Source organism: Melanostigma gelatinosum (genome assembly GCF_949748355.1).
Source record: "Melanostigma gelatinosum genome assembly, chromosome: 3".
NCBI classification, from domain to species: Eukaryota; Metazoa; Chordata; class Actinopteri; order Perciformes; family Zoarcidae; genus Melanostigma; species Melanostigma gelatinosum.
In genome coordinates, this window is record NC_136636.1 from 21,733,949 (window position 1) to 21,752,683 (window position 18,735).

Consider the following 18,735-nt stretch of genomic DNA (forward strand, 5'->3'; position numbering starts at 1 on the left):
CCAGCAGCTTGGAGTCTGTGTCTGAAGAATTTGGTGTTTAGATATGAATGCTTACGTCTGCTGCAGTCGTTTTTTAACATACGTACTTACTAGAAGAGCAGATTAGATAAACCTTTTCTGCATGTTTTCATGTTCAGTACAAGTTAGGACTGTGACAGTTTGTGAAAATGTTGTGTGCACATTGCTATCGAGATTTCTAACCCACGATGCAAAAAAGCATCTATGTGACATGCACATTCAGGAAGTGCATTGAAGTGTTTTGCTGCTTAAGACGTGTTTTATCAGTTCATTTTTACCCAAATAAGAGACATATTAGGTTTGTTTTGGAAGATGAAGTAAAACTCGGGTTGAAATTGAAGGTCTTTAAAAGATATGCACTCTTCCATGAGCAAATTAAGCTTTTAGCTGCTCGATGATCCATTGCGTCAATTCCCTTGGTTGTTGCATGGACTTTGTCCATGAAGGAAATCATTAATTCATGTCATCCACATAATGGACTTCACTTTCAGGTCTTCCTGTTCGTCACCGATAGAAGATAACTGCTTACTTGGATGCAGGTGGATTGTAACATGTTTGCATAAATACTGGTCAGCAGGGATATTGTTCAGACTCACTGCACCATCGGGCCTGCAGGTGCTCGCATCTCTTGAGCAGGTGACCCACACATGCAGAAGGGGAACACATAATATTTAAGATACTAAACGTTTCATCCTCTCTAGTTCTCTGGTTGTCAGTTTGTCTCTTTATCATTACTTCCCATTCAGTTCCCACATTGATTGGGAAAAAACATAGCATTGCTTAACATGGAGACTGCAGCGTTCACCTGCTGGCTCCTGTTTCTGCTGTTCAGCCCAGCTGTTCCCATGTGTTTTCCCACTGACTTCACCCTGTACGTAGAGAGGCCAGAGTGTGACTACTGTGTTGCGATCAACACCACCATCTGCATGGGATTCTGCTACTCAAGGGTACGTATGTCCTCGATTGTCATTTGTTCCTTCAGATGGGAAAAAGAACACTGAAAGACCGAAATGAGGGATGTGTAAGTTTATACCATGTTGTATGTGCTTATTGTGAAATTAGGTCAAGTCAAATAAAAAAAACATTATTTTTGGGCCCATTTCTTTTAAATTTTCAGTTGAAAACATGCCCGTAAATAAAGTTTTGTGTTCTCGAGGAATTAAAAATGTATTGTTGATTGATGTGTTTGTCTCTGGTGAGCAGGACAGCAACATGAGGACTATAGTCGGCCCACGCTTCCTTATCCAGAGAGGCTGTACCTATGACAAGGTGGAATACCGCGCAGCAATACTGCCCGGCTGCCCCATCGACTCCAACCCGCTCTTCACCTACCCGGTGGCCCTCAGCTGCCACTGTGGGGCCTGCAGGACTGACAGCGACGAGTGCCTGCACAGGGCCAGCGTGGGCGGAGCTCAGTGTACCAAACCAGTGAGACGTGTCTACCCGTACCCTGGCCAGAGCACCTACATGACCCCTTTCTGATTCCTCTGTTGTCATCAGCTTGTTAAAGTTACCGAGCTGAAACTGCATGAACCGTGAATGCTTTGGGAAGAGACAAAGGTCATCCTTTAGCTTGTTATGGATACAGTGATAACTGTCTATGCTGTCTGCTCTGGGACTTGTTGTACCAGCCTTTTTAATTGTGTCTTTGTTGCCCAGTGTGTCTGTGCTGCGGCTCTGCTTCTCAGTTTACAATGTGGGGGTTGATCCCGGTGCGCATTTTTGTCTGTGTCATTATTTATCCCCCTGTACACTTGTGTGTGTGTGTGACTGCCAGACGTATTATGTTTACTCTGACAGGGATTCTCTGAATACAACCCAATTAAAGCTTAAGTCTCTAAATAGCTCTCTGACTAAGATGTGCTTGACTTAATCACATCCTGATTATACTGTAGCTTTCTGTTTACCAAACACACACTAGGCCACAACGCTCCACAATGTCACCCCGGGATATTTTCCTCAGCAGTCTCTGTGGAAGGCACATGATTGTTGACGCACGTCCTCTTATTAAATGGATTACCAGTGGGCCGCAAATATCCGACACACAGCGCGCAAAAGAGTCACCAAACACCAGAGTTACAGTGTGACTATGTTATCTGCTGAGTCATTTTGTCTCATCCCAGAGCTTATATGTGTAGTTTCCCATTCTCAAAGGGAATTTGGGAAGACAGCTGGAGCTTATTAATAGCACAGCAGTTCAGAGTGGGAGAATGTATCATGAGTTCATCATGTGGATCTCTGTGGAATTGCTCTCTGCTCACCTTATCTTGCCGTGTATTCTGTCAGTGACAGTTTCTATATTAAAGTGTCTCTGTGTTGATGAAAAAACGATTGTGTTAGGACGGTCACTGTATGTAACTGAGCCCTATTGATCTTATTTTGTTGGTTCTGCAGTTCTGACATCTTCTTGCATTTAGTAAAATAGAATAGAAAGCTGGTTAAAACATCAAATTCGAATGGATAGCACAAAGGGCAAGGATGATTCTCTGTCACACTTGTCATCAATCAACTGGAGTGACCATCTGCATTACTCCCCATATCAAGTTATGCCTTTGTGCCGCTGATGCCTGGCAGGGTTCATGAAATGACAAACCTTGAAGCAACTTTGAGGAGGAGGTGTGGTCTTTGGGGCAGAAGTGGAACAAAAACTAGATGAGTTCCACCTCGCGGTATGGGGGAGAAGTGTGGATGTCAACAGCTGAGTCACTATAACCTTGAGAGAAAGCTTGTACAACTTCTGACAACCCAACACTCTGTTTAACCTTGCAAAGTCATCGTTTATGTCTTTGTGTATCAGTGACAATATGGCTTCTCTTCCTTGGACCCACTTGTGTTAAAATGTGGTTAATTTGATTAGATCAATGGTTTTATGGGTGTTAGTATCTTCACTATAGTAATTATAGTAATTATAATTTTTTTTTAACTGTGCAAAGGAGGGACATTTTTCCATATCATGAATGAAAAACATGTCCTGGCTACAAAGCTCTACATGCCCGAGCATGGCTTTACTCATAAACCCACATAACTGGGTTAATTATGCTGTCAGTTTTATACGAACACTTGACCTCATATAACTCTAAAACATCAGACTGGTATGGCACAATGATTTGAATCACCCAGCTGAAATTCCCTGTGTGTGGTGTTTTGAAAACCCTAATACCCAAATGGAAAAAAAACAGTGGATGAAATGGAATTTGCTTCCATCAGCAGAACCAGCCATGTGGCACGCATACCGATCACTCTCTCATTCAGACAAACCCTACAGTTTGTTTGTGTTGTGTTTATTCAACAAGAAAAAATGTGAGATTTTTCTTTGGACCATGCTATGGGGACGGCAAAGTCTGTCTGTCGGTTGGTTGGTTGGTTGGTTGGTTGGTTGGTTGGTTGGTCTGTCCACCACTTGAGTCTAGACTGAAATATCTCAACAACTACTGGAAAGATTAACATCAAATTTAGTACAGACAATGATTGTCAGTTCATGATCCCCCAATATTTCTTTTAATGCCTTTGGTTCTTCGTGTTAGAGATGCATCTAAACATCTACTCGATGGATTCACACAACATTTTATGCAGATATTCATGGTTCCCAGACTATGTGTCCTAATGACTTTGTGATCCCCTCACCTTTCCTCTAGCACCACGTGAGGTCCACATTTGTGATTTTGAGAGCAATGTTTCCACAATTTATCCCATGGATTGCAGTGAAATTTGATACACACAGACATTCATGGTCCCTTCGGGACGCATTGTAATAACTTTGGTGATACCTTAAGGTTTCCTCTAGCACCACCATCAGGTCAGAATTTGTATTTGTCCAGTACTTAGGTTGATGACCAAATGCCTGTAAAACTAATGACATTTCCATTATTTGCAGCTATTGGCTCCTGTTCACAGCTAATTAGCATGCTAACATGCTAATGTTAATGTGTTAGCATTAAGCTCTCAGACCCACTGTGCTTACCGGTATGTACAGCCTAACAGAGCTACTAGCACAGCTTAATAGTTGGCTGGACCTTGTAACTGTGCCTTGGTGATGTTATAACACATTTACATTATCACTACTGATGGTGTTTGAGATTTAGTTTGCTTCAGTTTGCTTTACTTGCACATTGCAGCATTGTTGTGGTAGTAAAAAAAAAGACAAAACAAGCCAGTGCAAAAGCATACACACTATCCGTGCTGTAAATGTTCTTCAGCATCAATCTTGTAAGTTTTTCAAGTGAACAGAATATATTTTTACGTAATTTAGCTGATCTACAGATCCTGAACATATACAAAATTGTCCAAAACCATTTACAAGAAAGACTATCTGCCCAAGCCTTGGAGAATTCCAAGTTATTGCTCCTCTTTTGGTGTCAACAAAATGTATAATGAATGTTAATATGATCCTTGATCATCCGATTCCTGATTTGGCTACAGTTGAATACAAAAGATACCGATTAAAATAGCCCAAGTATAATGTAATAATATTTAATCAAACAAGATAGAATAGTTATGTAAGTATAATCATGCTGTCTATTGGAAAACTGTCAACACAGTTGATCTGTAGCACCCACTGTTAGACAACTTCACAGCTTAAGCTATGCAAGTGAAGGGCAGGTTCCCTATGGAGTGGTCTCGTGTGACGTCACAGTTTAGCTGTCGGCCATGTTGGAGCAGGGGCGGACTGGGGGAAAAAAGTGGCCCGGGAGTTTACTGTCAGACCGGCCCACTCAATGCATCGCACGTATCGATGTCAGTGGCCTACTTGGAAAAATACCCATACACTTAACATTATTTTCGATGATTACAAAGAAATTACATCATATATGTTTTTTTTTATAACATTTGGATCCACCAATTTGCCTGGATGGACACATTGAATAAAATAATACTCCAAGGTAGTAGTTTGCTCGATGAATATGCTGAACTTTGGGCTAGTATCAGATGGTTATACGTATAACTACAGAGCCTTAAGGAATGAATGTCAGCAGAGAAAGACCACACAATAAAGAAACTGGAATCAGAGGGTAGAATTAGTTTGAACTATATTGAAATGAACAGAACATACAATGGGGTGTGAACATCAGTGGTATCAGTAGTGTTGCATGCTGGGTGTGTGATTGTGTGTGTGTGTGTGTGTGTGTGTAGGGGTGTTGAAGGTGCATAACAAAACAATAAGTTAAGTAACAGAACCTAAACTAACTCTGCCAGCCCAGGTGCATTATAGTCACATAGTAATAAAAAACAATATCAGTATACTCATGTGTTATTATTACCTCACTACACGAGTAGTTTTTGCAGCAGCTCACTCTTTTCTGCAACACCGTCTATGATTTTCTCACTGTCCAGCATCTGCAAAACATCTGTCTGAGTAGCCATCAACATAAAAGCCTCCAGGTGCTGTTGAGAGCTGGTTAACTTAAACATTATTTGACAAATTATTAGAAATGATAAGATTGCCCTCTTTAAAACTACCACCATGGATAGCTTGCTCATCGATTGTAAGCAAGTAACTACGGCTAACATGTTAAATTAGATAATCTCGATGATGTGAACAGCGCCAGCTTGCTTATTTGACCAGATCATAACGGTCTCAATTTTGGACATTTATCATTTATCTAGCTAACGTTAGCTAGGCTAGCTTGTAGCCGAACACTACCTCATCTGTGAAAAGCAAGCTAACATTGGCCAAGTCAATGCCACAATTTACCATCATAACACTGTCACCAGTCGGTGGTTTCCCAAATAAGTCAGAGATTTTTAAATATTTTGATGCACCTTCCTCCAGATATCTCTTCTTTTTCTCCCTGAGCTTTTCAGCTCCACCTTTAAAGGATTTACGTTTTGGTACCGGTGCCATGCTGCTAGCTCGCACTCAAAACGGCTTGTCTCCGAGCGAGTGACGCAAGCTGCAGATACATGAATCCGTGACGGGACGCTACGTCAATAACTGACAATGCATGGACAAATCAACGTAATTAACACAAGGACAGCCACAAAGTCATAAGAACCAGTCACATATATTCATATGACAACAAAGCACATCAATCCAGCAGACCTGCAGCGGATCCACGCATTCCACCACACAAGAGCACGAGCCATCAAATATTATTCATAAAAACGTTACTGCAGATGTAAAAAAACAAACGCAGTTTGTCACTTACCAAATTCTTTGTTGACAAAGAATTTAATCCCAGTACATCGTTTCAGTTCCAGTAAGAAGTCCTCGATTCATGGACGCCGTGACAGTCGAGCCGCCCCTGTATTTCGCCGGTCTACAGCGGCCATTCGCACCTCCGCCGGCCCCGCCCCGACCGTCGCCCGGCACGAGCGCACGGCGCAGACCGCGGTAATGGAGAAAAAGTTTTTAAAAGCACCGTAGTGTCCAGCCGTGCTATGGCGTCCTCAGATCGCGAGGAGTAGTATAGTGTCAGTCTATACTGTTGATGCAGTTTTCACTGATTATTGACTTTCGGTATTAGAGTCAATTGAACGTGTTCTGTGAAGCATATAATATAGTCGGGGCCTGCGATGTCAGAGACCGGCCCAAACCCCGTCGGCCTACCGGGGATTCCCCCGGTATCCCCGATGGCCAGTCCGCCCCTGTGTTGGAGTACACACAAAGCCACTGGCATGCACGGCTGAGTCGCATAACCTATCGGTGGTGAACTTTTGTGCTGTCTTTGGTTGTGGTAGCAGAGCTGATAGAGACAAGAAATCATTCTTTGGTTTGCCAGCGGTCATTACACATCAAGGAAATGACACGAAGGAGCTATCCAAGCGACGTCGCGAGAAATGGCTGTCACGCATCTCTCGAGATATAAAGGAATGGAATTTGGCGTACACTAGAGTATGTGCGGATCACTTTATAAGTGGTACGTGATTTTATATACAAATTCGTTTGTGAACAGTATTTAATAAAGGAAATATAAATTAAACTTGGACATGAGAAGGTTACCGAAGCTTCATCGGCCCGTGACAGCAGTCGGTACCAGAGACGTGTCGAGCGTGTACAACAGGCGAAACACAGAGATGCAGCCTCAGCATTGCTTGATATGAGTTTAACGTCAGATCATATATATATATATATATATATATATATATATATATATGTGTGGGGGGGATGAAGTTAGGAGTTAGTTGAACGTGAATTCCTACACACACGCACACAATGACGTGCACGTACAATGTAAACAAACACACGTGTCTGTTTGCGCTGAGTAAACATTGAATATTGCTAAATATCGGACCAGATCTGTATATATTTACTCTTCCAATGACGAGATGAAAATTGTCGACGACCGTTGCTTTGACGTCTCGGACCCATCCACTGACAAACTGATTATAAGCGTCGAGCCCTTTGTAGCACTCCAACTCGTCTTTTGTGTGAGGACTGGGGGTGTTCACGAGATACGTGTAGATGTTGGCGTAGTTTACCGATGGAAGATAAGTAGGATCGGCACTGAAACGATCTGCACTCATCGTATAGGGATCCAAGTTACCAATAACCTTCAATTTGGCCAGGTAGCGAACCTTTGATGCACTATCCAGTGATTCAAAGTATTGTATTTTCGCCGCACTTCCTTGTTTACGCGCCGCCATGTAGGATCTGTATGTACTCCAACATGGCCGACCGACCTCGTAACTAAGGAGATCGTGACGTCGGTGAGACCACTCCATTGTGTTTAAAATGTGAGTCAAACCAAACCAAGAGGAACTAGTTTCAATCCTAACAAGACCCCTCTTGCCTTTGGCATTTGCTTTGTAACTTTACATAGGTCACACCCAAGGCTAGTCAGCACATGTGATTGAAACCTATTCAACTGACCAGATGGTCTGATACAACATTGGAAATACCTCTTTAAGTAATTTGATAAGCTACCTTTTATTCCTGATTTACCCTAGACAAGAGATGGACCATGTTCCTCTCATCACGTCAACCTCTCATCATGCTTTTTTTTTTCTTCTTCTTGCTAGATTTGTATGGTTCAGGCAACTCCTCATGGTTGCGCAAAGACATACCTGTGAGTTCAGTGCCTCACTTGAAGACACAGGAATGAGAGTGTGGTGGAATTTGTTCAGCTTTGTCGTCCTTGTTTTTTCTGTAGGTCTATTTCTGCGTATGTGTCAAATTCTTTGTATGTGTACGCCTACTTGGCCATCAGTTCCCTCACCCAAGGACAGCATGAAGGGATAAGGCACAACGACTTACATCAAAGTAGCAGTACCACAATTTTAAGTTTACAAGTAAAAGTCTTGTATTTTAAACCCTCTGTAAAAGTTTGTATTCGTATTATCAGCAAAATGCAGTTAAAAATATCAAAACTAAAATAACTTATAATGCAGGAGAAAGGTCCATATTGTTGTTTTATCTTATATTATTGTATTATCATCAGGCAACTAATGCATTAACATGTAAGCAGGTAAAGAGGGAGCTAAATGTAACTATGTGGTGTACTGTATGGTAATTTATCTCAAACAATGTATTATATTTTCTAAACCTACGATGCGTATTGCAGGTAAAATATGAATCATTAAAATAACTAGCAACAATGGCTGTCAGATAGTGGAGGAAAAAAAGTTCATTATTTCACTGAAATGTTGCAGAGTAGATAGAAGTACACGTACTCAAGCGCCTCAAATGCATTGGTATGCTTAGGTACTTTTCACCCTTCAGTAGCATAGATTAGGATGATGTCATCTCTCAATTTTACCAGAATGTTCTTAATACCATGAAAATCTTAACTGTAGATGTACAATGGGACTTACTATATTAGCCTCAAGATCCAAGGAGTGCCTTGACCCCTCCACCGACTTTAGGGACAATCCCTCCACAAAAAAAAAGATCTTTAAATGTCCAACTTTAAGCATTTGTATTTATTTTACATTTAATCATAATAATTTAAAGAAGTGTTCGATGAACAATGGTTTCTTTCATAGTCCACCCTTCACTATCTTTGTCGCTGTCTGATTGGTGGATAGGTATACTGATTGATAGGCCTTCCAATGAAACAAGAGAACGTTCAAAGGAGCCAATCAGCTCTGGGTATGTAGCGGTGACGGATGTAGTTCCGCACCCCTGATGTAAACTCAGTGGAAATTTCCACTCTCTATTCTCACCGTTATAACAGCGGACATACTGCGCCCGACTCACACGGAAACAGAAACAGCGGCTTGAAATAACCTCACAGAATTACTGCAAGATCATATTTTTGGTGAGTAAAATTCATACCAATAATTTAGTATGCGTTTAAAAGTCACTAACAGTTAAGTTGTTCGAGGTAGCCAGCTTGTTCGCTTTTAGAGTCGATATTTGTCTTGACGGGTATCTTTGATAACCTAACGTCAACAAACCCGAAAGCAACAGCTCTTCTCTGTTTCCTCTTTATGAGACAATGCTGTATGGAAATAGTTTTTGCGCTTCATCTCTAAATATTGAACTATTTACTTTTTTTTTGCATGACATGATCTATGAATGCAGAGCCCTTTATTTAAAACGCGATAACTGTTCATATTTGCAAAGATAGCGGAAGTTCTTTCTAGTTGAATTGCATTGCGTAGCCCCATAACATTCAGTTTACAACCATGTAGACCTTATTTCACGCCTCAGTTTCCATGTTAACGTTCCTTGAAAGTCTATCTACATGAATGGAAGTTGACAATGCCCATGTATGGTGTTCCGGTGTGCGAGTTAGGGCACGCCTACGGGTTGTACTAGCTACTCATTCTGCAAGTAGCTGAGCTCTCTCGTGAGTCTGAGGTGCTTTAGATAATCCGAAGCCTGTGCTGTCAGTGGGATAAACTCCGTGCATCTAAGAGTTTGAGTACTCAGGAAGCTGCTCGAGTCTCTGGAATAAATCATCCTGTTTTCTCTTTTCTAGGACTCTATTCATCTATTGAAGAACACTTGGATCTACATCACTGCGTTTTACACTTCTGTCTTTACTTATTGCAAAGTCATCATGTCTCAGAAGCAGATCAGGTGAGTCTCCTCTCCTCCATAAAGTACAATTATATGCAATCAGTCTCCATTAGTGGCACCAGAGCTGAAATGATGAGAGTAAACAAGACATTTAAAGACATTACCATGGGCCTTAGGAACATGTGATGGACATCACAGTTCATCAATGGATGCCTACATCTTAATCAGTAATTAAAAATATTGTCGTTATTGATTACTCAACTGATTTCTTTTCTAATATGATTGTGTATATATAATAAACTGTTTCCCAAAGCCCATAATATAATGATGAGTTTACAATGCAAATAAACAGAGAAAAGTATCAAATCCTCGACATTCAGAAGCTGTCGTTGTTTGATTTTATTCCAGGCCTTTATTATAGGCCGTTTTTCACTGTTTCACAGTTATAGATGGATTCCCACATTAAAGTATTGCCACTCTTTGTTTCTGTTTGCTGTCTCCTTTTAGCCTCCCAGCGAAGCTCATTAATGGAGGCATCGCTGGCATTGTCGGGGTTACTTGCGTCTTCCCCATTGACTTGGCAAAGACCAGGCTGCAGAATCAGAGAGGTCAGCAGGTCTACAAGAGCATGTAAGTGTTTTTAGTTACTTTTTGTCTTACAAACGCCCTGTTTGCCAATTGACATTGTAACTGCTACTACGCCCCATGTATGATCCAGCTGTTTAGCACAATGACGGATGCAGGGCGTCATGATGAATGTATGGATTTAGTGAAATTCCTATGATGATTTCCCTGCTTTCTTGTTTTGTAGGGTGGACTGCCTTGTCAAGACAGTCCGATCAGAGGGGTACTTTGGCATGTACAGAGGTAAGAGTTATGCTCACCTTAGTATTAAGAACCAGTATGCTCGAACATGTAGGAGAGGATTAAATGAAGCAATTAAATGTAAGAGCGTTGTGTGACGAGGTTGAACATTGTTTGATTTGTTCAGATACAGTGTGCTTTGATGGCATGAGTTCCTTTTTAAAAGTATAGTTATAAGTTAGAATAATGGACTAAGTTATAAGAGAGAAGTGGCCAAAGCTGCTCTCGTGTTTTATTGCTGCTTTGATATATACCGGTATATATTGTTTTTAATAGCATTCATGCAGTAAGTAAGAAAACACTGTTTAATTATCATTTCATTGATATGATTTCTAAAAGAAAGATAAAACTCTTGTGGACATAGTTAGATATGAGAGAAATGGAGACCTATTTACTGTGGGTCTCTGCTTGTGTGAGGAAAGCTGTTTGTTTGCATCTGTGTTTTTCATATTGCAGACGTGGGTCCCCCTGGGATATTGAAGGCTAGCCGATAAGGCGCAGCCACGGTGGAGGCAAATCATATGATGGTTCTTACAATATTGCTCTACTTAAAACTACAGGCACACGTTTTTGTTTTCTACTTGTTCTGTGACTTGACTTCTTGTTAATAACTCCTCGGCTGTCTCCTTCACTCTCCTGTCACCTTGTTGTAGATCCTCATTTTCTTGACTATGAAGACGTGTCCTTGCAGACTTTGGTTGATCTTTAAAAATATGACAGCGGTGGATTAATCTGTGGTTAATTTTATGAGCAACAGTCTCACAGATCAGCTTTTTAAGTTTGCTCAAAGTCTGCACGCACGGAACACTGTCGAGGATTCAGTCTGTCCTGTCACTTCACATCTTTTCATTGTTGTCATTAACTACTCACTGACTTTCATTAGAAACAGACTTTTCTTAAAGTTTTCTCTGTAAAAAGTGGGCTCTCTTTCTGTTGTCTGACTCGCTGTACTTCAGACTTGATGTTTGCATCTTCCTCTGGTTCTTCATCATCATCCTCATTTCCTGTCTTGAAACATGTTTTTTTTAATTGTCACTTCTTCCCCCCCCCTCCCCTTCCATTCATGTCTGAAGCTACTTTAAATTGATCATTTGTCTTGTCTGATAAGCTGTACAATAGTCTAATTGAACTCTATTGTTGTAATGATAGTGGAAGGAAATGTTCATGTGCTGAGTGAAAACTTCATTGTGACTTGAATGCTAACTGCGTGTTTGTTTTTCCTCAGGCGCTGCTGTAAATTTGGCTCTGGTCACCCCTGAGAAGGCGATCAAGCTGGCTGCTAATGACCTCTTCCGGCATCACCTCTCCAAGGACGGGTAAGCAGAACCGTCTCATGACATCGTTGTCGTCTCGGGGAACTAAAGTGTCATCAGTTGTGGTGCTTAATGTCGTTCCTATCTCTTTACAGAAAGGGGCTGACGGTGTTTAAAGAGATGCTGGCAGGTTGTGGTGCCGGCATGTGCCAGGTGGTCGTCACCACCCCCATGGAAATGCTCAAGATACAGCTACAGGACGCGGGCAGACTTGGTGAGAATCATACATTTGATATGGAGTATCATTCATGTGTGCGTTCAACTCAAACCGGCGTCATCGTGTGTCGTGTAATAACACGTTTTGTCTTTTTTTTCCCTCTTTTTTGTCTTTTTCTAAAGCGGCCCAGCAGCAGAAACCGGTCATGATGTCTCCCTCCAAGCTCGTGGCCACTAACGGCGTGCTCACGCGCTCCTACAACTCTGGCACGGTGGTCTCTGCGCCTCGAGCCGTCTCTGCCACACAGATCGCAAAAGAACTCTTGCACCAGCACGGCATCCAGGGCCTCTACAAGGGCCTGGGGGCAACGCTGATGAGGTAAAACCGCTGATCCCTCCCGAACAGGAACCGGGTCGACTTGTTAGACCAGTTATCAGGTTTTCAGTCTGAAACAACTTTCTGTTTTATTTCTTTCAGGGACGTCCCCTTCTCTGTTATCTACTTCCCATTGTTTGCCAACCTGAACCGGCTGGGCCAAGCCAGTCCCGAGGAGACGTCCCCCTTCTACTGGGCATTCCTCTCGGGCTGTGTGGCAGGTTCTATTGCCGCTGTGGCCGTTAACCCCTGTGACGGTGAGTTTGAGAGCCACAAGATGCCCCGTTTAGTTCGTACAGGGTTACCGTGTGAAATAGAAAAACGGTTGAGCAATTTTACGGTCGTTGAATACGCATGGAAAAAGATGAATTCGCAAGATCATCTCTGAAAACGATCTCTAGAAAAAAGTAGGAACCGTGTCGTAGCAGCACTGAAATTAAATATATTTTATTTTTATTTTCCAGTGGTGAAGACTAGACTGCAGTCACTGAACAAAGGGCCCAGTGAGGAGACTTATAACGGAGTTGTGGATTGTGTGAGGTAAGACGGTTCACTCGCTCGCACATAACTCACGTGTGTGTGTGTGAGAGAGATTATAAACATGAACTCCTCCCTCTGCTTCTCCACAGTAAAATAATGCGAAAGGAGGGACCGTCTGCCTTCCTGAAAGGTGCTGGCTGTCGAGCTCTGGTCATCGCTCCTCTGTTCGGCATCGCTCAGGTTATGTACTTTGCAGGAGTTGCCGAATACATCCTGGACAACACGCCTCTAAACCTCCTGTCGCCGTGAGAGCATGTGGACCTGCTGGCTGACTATGCATCGGACCTTCTGAGCGTAGATCGATGAACAACTGGCAGCTACACACCATCCGTTTACAACAACAATAATAATCCTGTCAAACAGTCAGAAAGGCTAATGAAGAGCTGTGATTTGACAGCTGTGTTGCACTTAAAACACTTTTGTGACTTATTCAGTAGGCAGTGGCCAATGTTTGCACTTGGATCTGTTGGCCTCTGGCTATGGGGGACTCAGCGTTGCAGTGTTCTTTCTTTGTCTCTCAGACGGTCCTGTTTCCCTCTGTGAGGGACGGCAGCTCACTCCATCAAATACACACTTCTTCCTCGTTATCACTTTTCAGTGTGTTTTGTTTCTTTTGTTCCTTTTCCATCGCTGTCTCATGTTACAAAGGCTGCAAATGGGGGACACATGGGGCCCAATTTATAGCAAAGGGATTTTTTTTTAAGAGAAAGAAATACATTTTCAGTTTAACTTTCGAGTGTACATGTTTAATTTCACTGATCACGAACCTTCCGACTGACATGGGACCACATGGTTTGCCAAACCATGAATCCTCCTGTTATATACTTGATATCAGCCCAAGAGCTGATTAGTAGTCTGTGCACTGCAGTGTTCGTAGCTTACGACCTGCAACAACTTGAGATGCAGTCATGCACACTATATGTACGTTTGGCCACGTAACCTACATGACTTTACAATAACGTATGCGTACCTGAACCGAAAGTGTTTTTTGGTTTATGCCTTAACAGAGCAGACATTTCTCTGATTGGGGGAAAAAAAGCGTTATTACTGCGACTGAACATGGAAACATGACTGTTACAATGTTTTGTGATTGCTTTTTTTACATAGCGTGTATATACATTAAACTTTGCAATGTACTCGTTCTGTGTTCATGGATTGATTTCACTGCTCATGAAATGTCAAAATAACAGATTAATATAAGTGAGTAAGTCAGCCGCCTTCCTTCAGAGATTATTCTGTTCGCCAATGTGTTGTTTCAAGAAGCCCGTGGTCCTTCATGTCATTGTGGTCCTTCATGTGACTTTGTGTTCGCCAGCATCACTTAACTCTGGTTTAACATTTGAGCGGCTGCCATTTCTTGTCACCTGACCTTTACAGTCACGAGGCCTCTTCTGCTCTGCTTCCACCGCAGACACCTCGCAGGAAGAGAACTTGTGACTCAGACTCTTCAAAGTGTGGGGAAACAAACTCGTCAATGAAAGCACCCAGTATTTGTTTTTATTACGGTTAACATCATGGCAAAAACTATATTATTCTATAATTCGCAACTTATTGGCACAGCAACAAAATTTACATTCAAAATGATTCACAAAATGCAAAGTAGCTCACTGTTACAGTTCACATGGATGTACAGAAGTGTTATTCATGACCTTTTTAGATGAATTTGGAGATTAACGGAGTGGCAGTTTATCATCAGACCTTCCCAAACCCTTTGGGTTGATCTCACATCTACACTTCCTCTATTGTGCTTTAAAGTAGAAATACTTGACAGTGGTGGCATGGAGCCGATATGTACAAATGATATCGCATGACATAGGTAAATAGTGCCGCCAGCCAGAAGGCTTGTTTCCTGTTTGAACTAAGTAGGCACACAATGGAAATCTACTCAGCAAAAGTCTGCTAGTCCTCAAAACACTCAAGCACACAAAGTGGTATTGATCACACACAAACGCGCTAGAAAGGGCACAAATAAATAAAGTTAACTGCAGGTGCATAAAACAGCTGTCCATATTTACAGCACATTCCTGTGTCAAAGAAGGTGTCGTGTAGCTTGCAGTGCAGCACTGTGTGCCAAAAGCAGAGCGTGTGTTAGGTGGAGGAGCAGAGACATAATCGTTTCCAGTGCTGGTGGAGTTGAGGAGAAGGTGTGAAGAGAACGATTCCAGCGTATCGTGTTGAATTTGGCCGTGTGGACACCTGGGATGTGTTGTACTCTCTCCTTGTGGTACTCGGTGAACTCCCCCACCAGATCACTCTGGACTATGGGAGATGACATTCAAATGTAACTTTCCTCTTCAGATGGGTTTTTATGAAGGGATCAGTGCGCGAGTGTTGGGCTGGCTGGTGGGGATGTGTGAGTAGGGGGGGGGGGGGGGGGGGGGGGTTCAACTCACCATCTATATAACCTCCCTGTTGTTCCTGATGGAACAACACAGAACCATACTGAAGACCATTCCTATGATCTGAAATCAAATGCACATGTCAGGGCATGTTGAAGCACGTACGGAGCGTCATGTAAAGTAGCACAACCCATGGTAAATGGTTAGAAAGTAGATTAGAAATCTTTTTTTTTAAATGCAAATTTAACTTTTTGTAACTTCTCACCATCACTCCTGCAACCCCGATCCCAGTGAATCCAACAATGTGCAGCTTGTCATTGAAGAAGTCTGTTATTGCCGTGAGGCAGTCCTAAAAACAACAATTACGCATTTATATTGTTATGCACATAACCCTGCTGATGCAATACCATACTAAAATGAAAGTGCAGCAAATCGTCTAATCTTAAACCAGCTCTATACCGCCACCTTGTGGTACAAGGTGTTATAGCAGGCATGAGGGTTTACCTGGACGTCCTCCTCTGCCTCTGCACAAAGTGCGTCGGTCGTGTCTGATGCGGAACCTCCGCAACAGTTCAGCTGTAAATGTGAAGAGTAGAAAGATTAGACTTGAGACGCTGGTGGTGTTTGTTGTGACAAGTTGTACTCACAGTTTTGTGGTAAATGGATGCGATCGCGGTGCCATTCGGAGTGGAGACGTCAGCGATGGAGGTGCTGTAAAACTTTTGGACTTCCTCAACAATCTGTTATTGAGATATGATAACAAAAACATCACTTACTTGTATTTTATACTTTTTTAAACATTTTGAATATACATTACTATCAGTTTTACCTGTTCCTTGTTTATGAATCCAAACACTCCAGCAGCAATCTCTGCTCCAAAGATGATCAGGAGACAAGCAAAGAACTGCAGAACAGAAGACCGGCTTTATACGGACATATATATCTTTACCTTCTGTACAAGAAGAGTTTGTAATGCTTTATTTTACAGGTCAGTCATTCCTCTCTAATTTACTAATGTTGAGAGTGAAAGATGGGGAAAAAGTTAATATTCATGTATTACCCTTTCATGCATAGAGGTCACTACAGTGGACAGCTATTCTAATGTTGTTTTCTTGTATGAATGGGTTTTGATGGCATCGTTGCACATCAGCAACTACAGTGAATGCTGTTGCATCATCCCATACACTGCTACTCAGTGGCAAGCCATTGTAAGTGCGAGATCAATTTCTCAAAACCAAGATAGCTGACAGACAGTCAGAAACACCCGGTAACTCATCAATATCCTGCCAAACCTTCTGTGGGAAGAGTCCCTTGCAGGTATGAAAATGTTGGTGACATCAAGTAACAACCAAGGAATCGTCTGTCCACTAAATTGGACATCGTGCATCACTGGCTATATTTCCTGTGGCAAACCAGGGGGGAAAGCTGAGCAGACACAGCACAGGAGGCGGATCCCCAAGCTCAAGGTTGGGGGAGGTGATGGAGGGAGTCTGTCCAGTGCAGGTGCTGCAGCCACTAGGCACGTGGACTTGGTCACACCTGCAGCCCATCAGCAAATATGAGTGAACATATACGTTCACAGAGCAAAAAATGCAAACAGATGCCATGATGCTGCTGCATGCACACGAAGAACAAAGTACATCTGCATGCAGTGTCTTGTGACTTTGTGCCCTGGGTGCTTTGCCAATTATCATAAAAGATAGTCTGCACATTTTCTTTGTGTAGGAATATATAGTTTTCACATCTTTATATATTATTTTGTTAATTTGTTTGTTAAATACATATTTCTTCAGTTGAAAACAAAAACGCATGCTGTCCACCTGAGTGGACATTTAAAAATCTCTTTGAACAAGCTGGATTAAAAAAATCTTGTTTTTCATGCCTAAAGAGCAATAAAAACATCCATGCATGAAAGGGTTAATATTAACTTTGTTCTCTATATTCATAATTATGTGATTGTCTACTGACAAATTTCACATCATTTTCACCTGCTGTCAACTGATTAAAATACTAGGAATTAATTAATACCAAATACCAATCAAAGTCTAGTCCCCTTATAATTACTACTGAATTGCACCTCGAGCTCATGGAAGTTACTCAGAATGTATTTAATTAGTTTTTGTCCTAAAATTCTGAAAAGGAAATGATGGTATTAGATCAAATGGAAATTAGAGACCTTTAAAAAATAGAGCATCACAGAATATGTTCAAAACACCAGTAAAGGAACATTAAAACACACATGAATACAAAAGAGCACTTTAACTCACCGATGCTAGAAGACACTGAGACTCACGTACAGCACCAAAACAACCAAAGAACCCGACGACCATCATCAGCCCTCCTGCACCGAGGAGGATGTACACCGCTGAGTGAGGAGAGAAAAGGCAGATCGATTATTACTGTTTCTCTGTGGAAATAAATCAGGAAACAACCCACCAATCCTGCAATGTTCATGATAGAGGAATTCAAAGCTTAATGGACTCAAGGACACATGACTGTAGTTCACATCTTCAACTCAGGATGGCAGCATGGTCCAACTGTTTTCATGTCTCTGCTTCAGCAGAATTTGTATGAAAAGGCTGTTGTGTTTGACTACCAGCAGAAAAGTGGAGGTGGAAACATCCAAAATTCAGTCTGATCATCAGCCCACTCCTTTAGTCCAGCCACTTGTGAGTTTTAAAGCTTTGAGTCGAGGTGAAAGACATCAGAATCTCAACAAACTGCACTTTTGATGTTTGGATTGGTGCTTAAAATCGTTTATTTGTTGTATTTTGGTGTATGAGTCATAGATGAGTGCATTTAATCTGTCAGATTAGTGTTCAAACTGTGTCCTGGAAGGCCCCACCACCTCCCCTAAATAGGAGCAGGACACACCGACTTTATTGTTCTTTAGCCTCGTTTTATAGTTGTTTTGTGTCTCTGTGTGATGTTTTTGTGTCCCTTTGTAGTTGTTTTGTGTCTCTATGTGATGTTTTTGTGTCCCTTTGTAGTTGTTTTGTGTCTCTATGTGGTGGTTTTGTGTCCCTTTGTAGTTGTTTTGTGTCTCTATGTGATGTTTTTGTGTCCCTTTGTAGTTGTTTTGTGTCTCTATGTGATGTTTTTGTGTCCCTTTGTAGTTGTTTTGTGTCTCTATGTGATGTTTTTGTGTCCCTTTGTAGTTGTTTTGTGTCTCTATGTGGTGGTTTTGTGTCCCTTTGTAGTTGTTTTGTATCTCTATGTGATCTT

General features: G+C 41.8%; 3 protein-coding genes across 4 annotated transcripts in view; 2 read left to right on the forward strand and 1 right to left on the reverse strand.

The window, feature by feature from the left end:
- Nucleotides 1–803: 803 nt before the first annotated feature.
- tshba (thyroid stimulating hormone subunit beta a) lies at nt 804–1,500 on the forward strand (the record flags this gene model as incomplete). Its single annotated transcript, XM_079266417.1, has 2 exons — nt 804–965; nt 1,222–1,500. 2 exons carry the CDS (start codon nt 804–806, stop codon nt 1,498–1,500), a joined length of 441 nt encoding a protein of 146 aa, XP_079122543.1.
- Nucleotides 1,501–9,121: 7,621 nt separating this feature from the next.
- Nucleotides 9,122–14,298, forward strand: slc25a55a (solute carrier family 25 member 55a). The gene is made up of 10 exons (XM_079265524.1): nt 9,122–9,215; nt 9,882–9,982; nt 10,430–10,552; nt 10,734–10,789; nt 12,012–12,102; nt 12,195–12,313; nt 12,439–12,634; nt 12,734–12,888; nt 13,096–13,171; nt 13,261–14,298. The coding sequence occupies exons 2-10, from the start codon at nt 9,963–9,965 to the stop codon at nt 13,418–13,420; spliced, it is 996 nt and encodes a 331-aa protein (XP_079121650.1). The 5' UTR covers nt 9,122–9,215; nt 9,882–9,962; the 3' UTR covers nt 13,421–14,298.
- A 348-nt stretch (nt 14,299–14,646) lies between these two features.
- The window catches only part of LOC306775056 (tetraspanin-2-like), an 11,774-nt gene continuing 7,685 nt past the window's right edge, over nt 14,647–18,735 (reverse strand). Inside the window, exons 3-9 of one of the 2 annotated variants that reach the window (XM_079265269.1) lie at nt 17,778–17,875; nt 16,340–16,414; nt 16,158–16,250; nt 16,015–16,086; nt 15,776–15,859; nt 15,565–15,633; nt 14,647–15,430 (exon numbers count right to left, since the gene is read on the reverse strand). In XM_079265269.1, coding sequence (XP_079121395.1) covers nt 15,568–15,633; nt 15,776–15,859; nt 16,015–16,086; nt 16,158–16,250; nt 16,340–16,414; nt 17,778–17,875 — 488 coding nt within the window. In that variant the 3' untranslated portion in view covers nt 14,647–15,430; nt 15,565–15,567. Of the gene's footprint in view, nt 15,634–15,775; nt 15,860–16,014; nt 16,087–16,157; nt 16,251–16,339; nt 16,415–17,777; nt 17,876–18,735 lie in introns of both variants that reach the window. The other variant, XM_079265268.1, reaches the window with a different exon arrangement.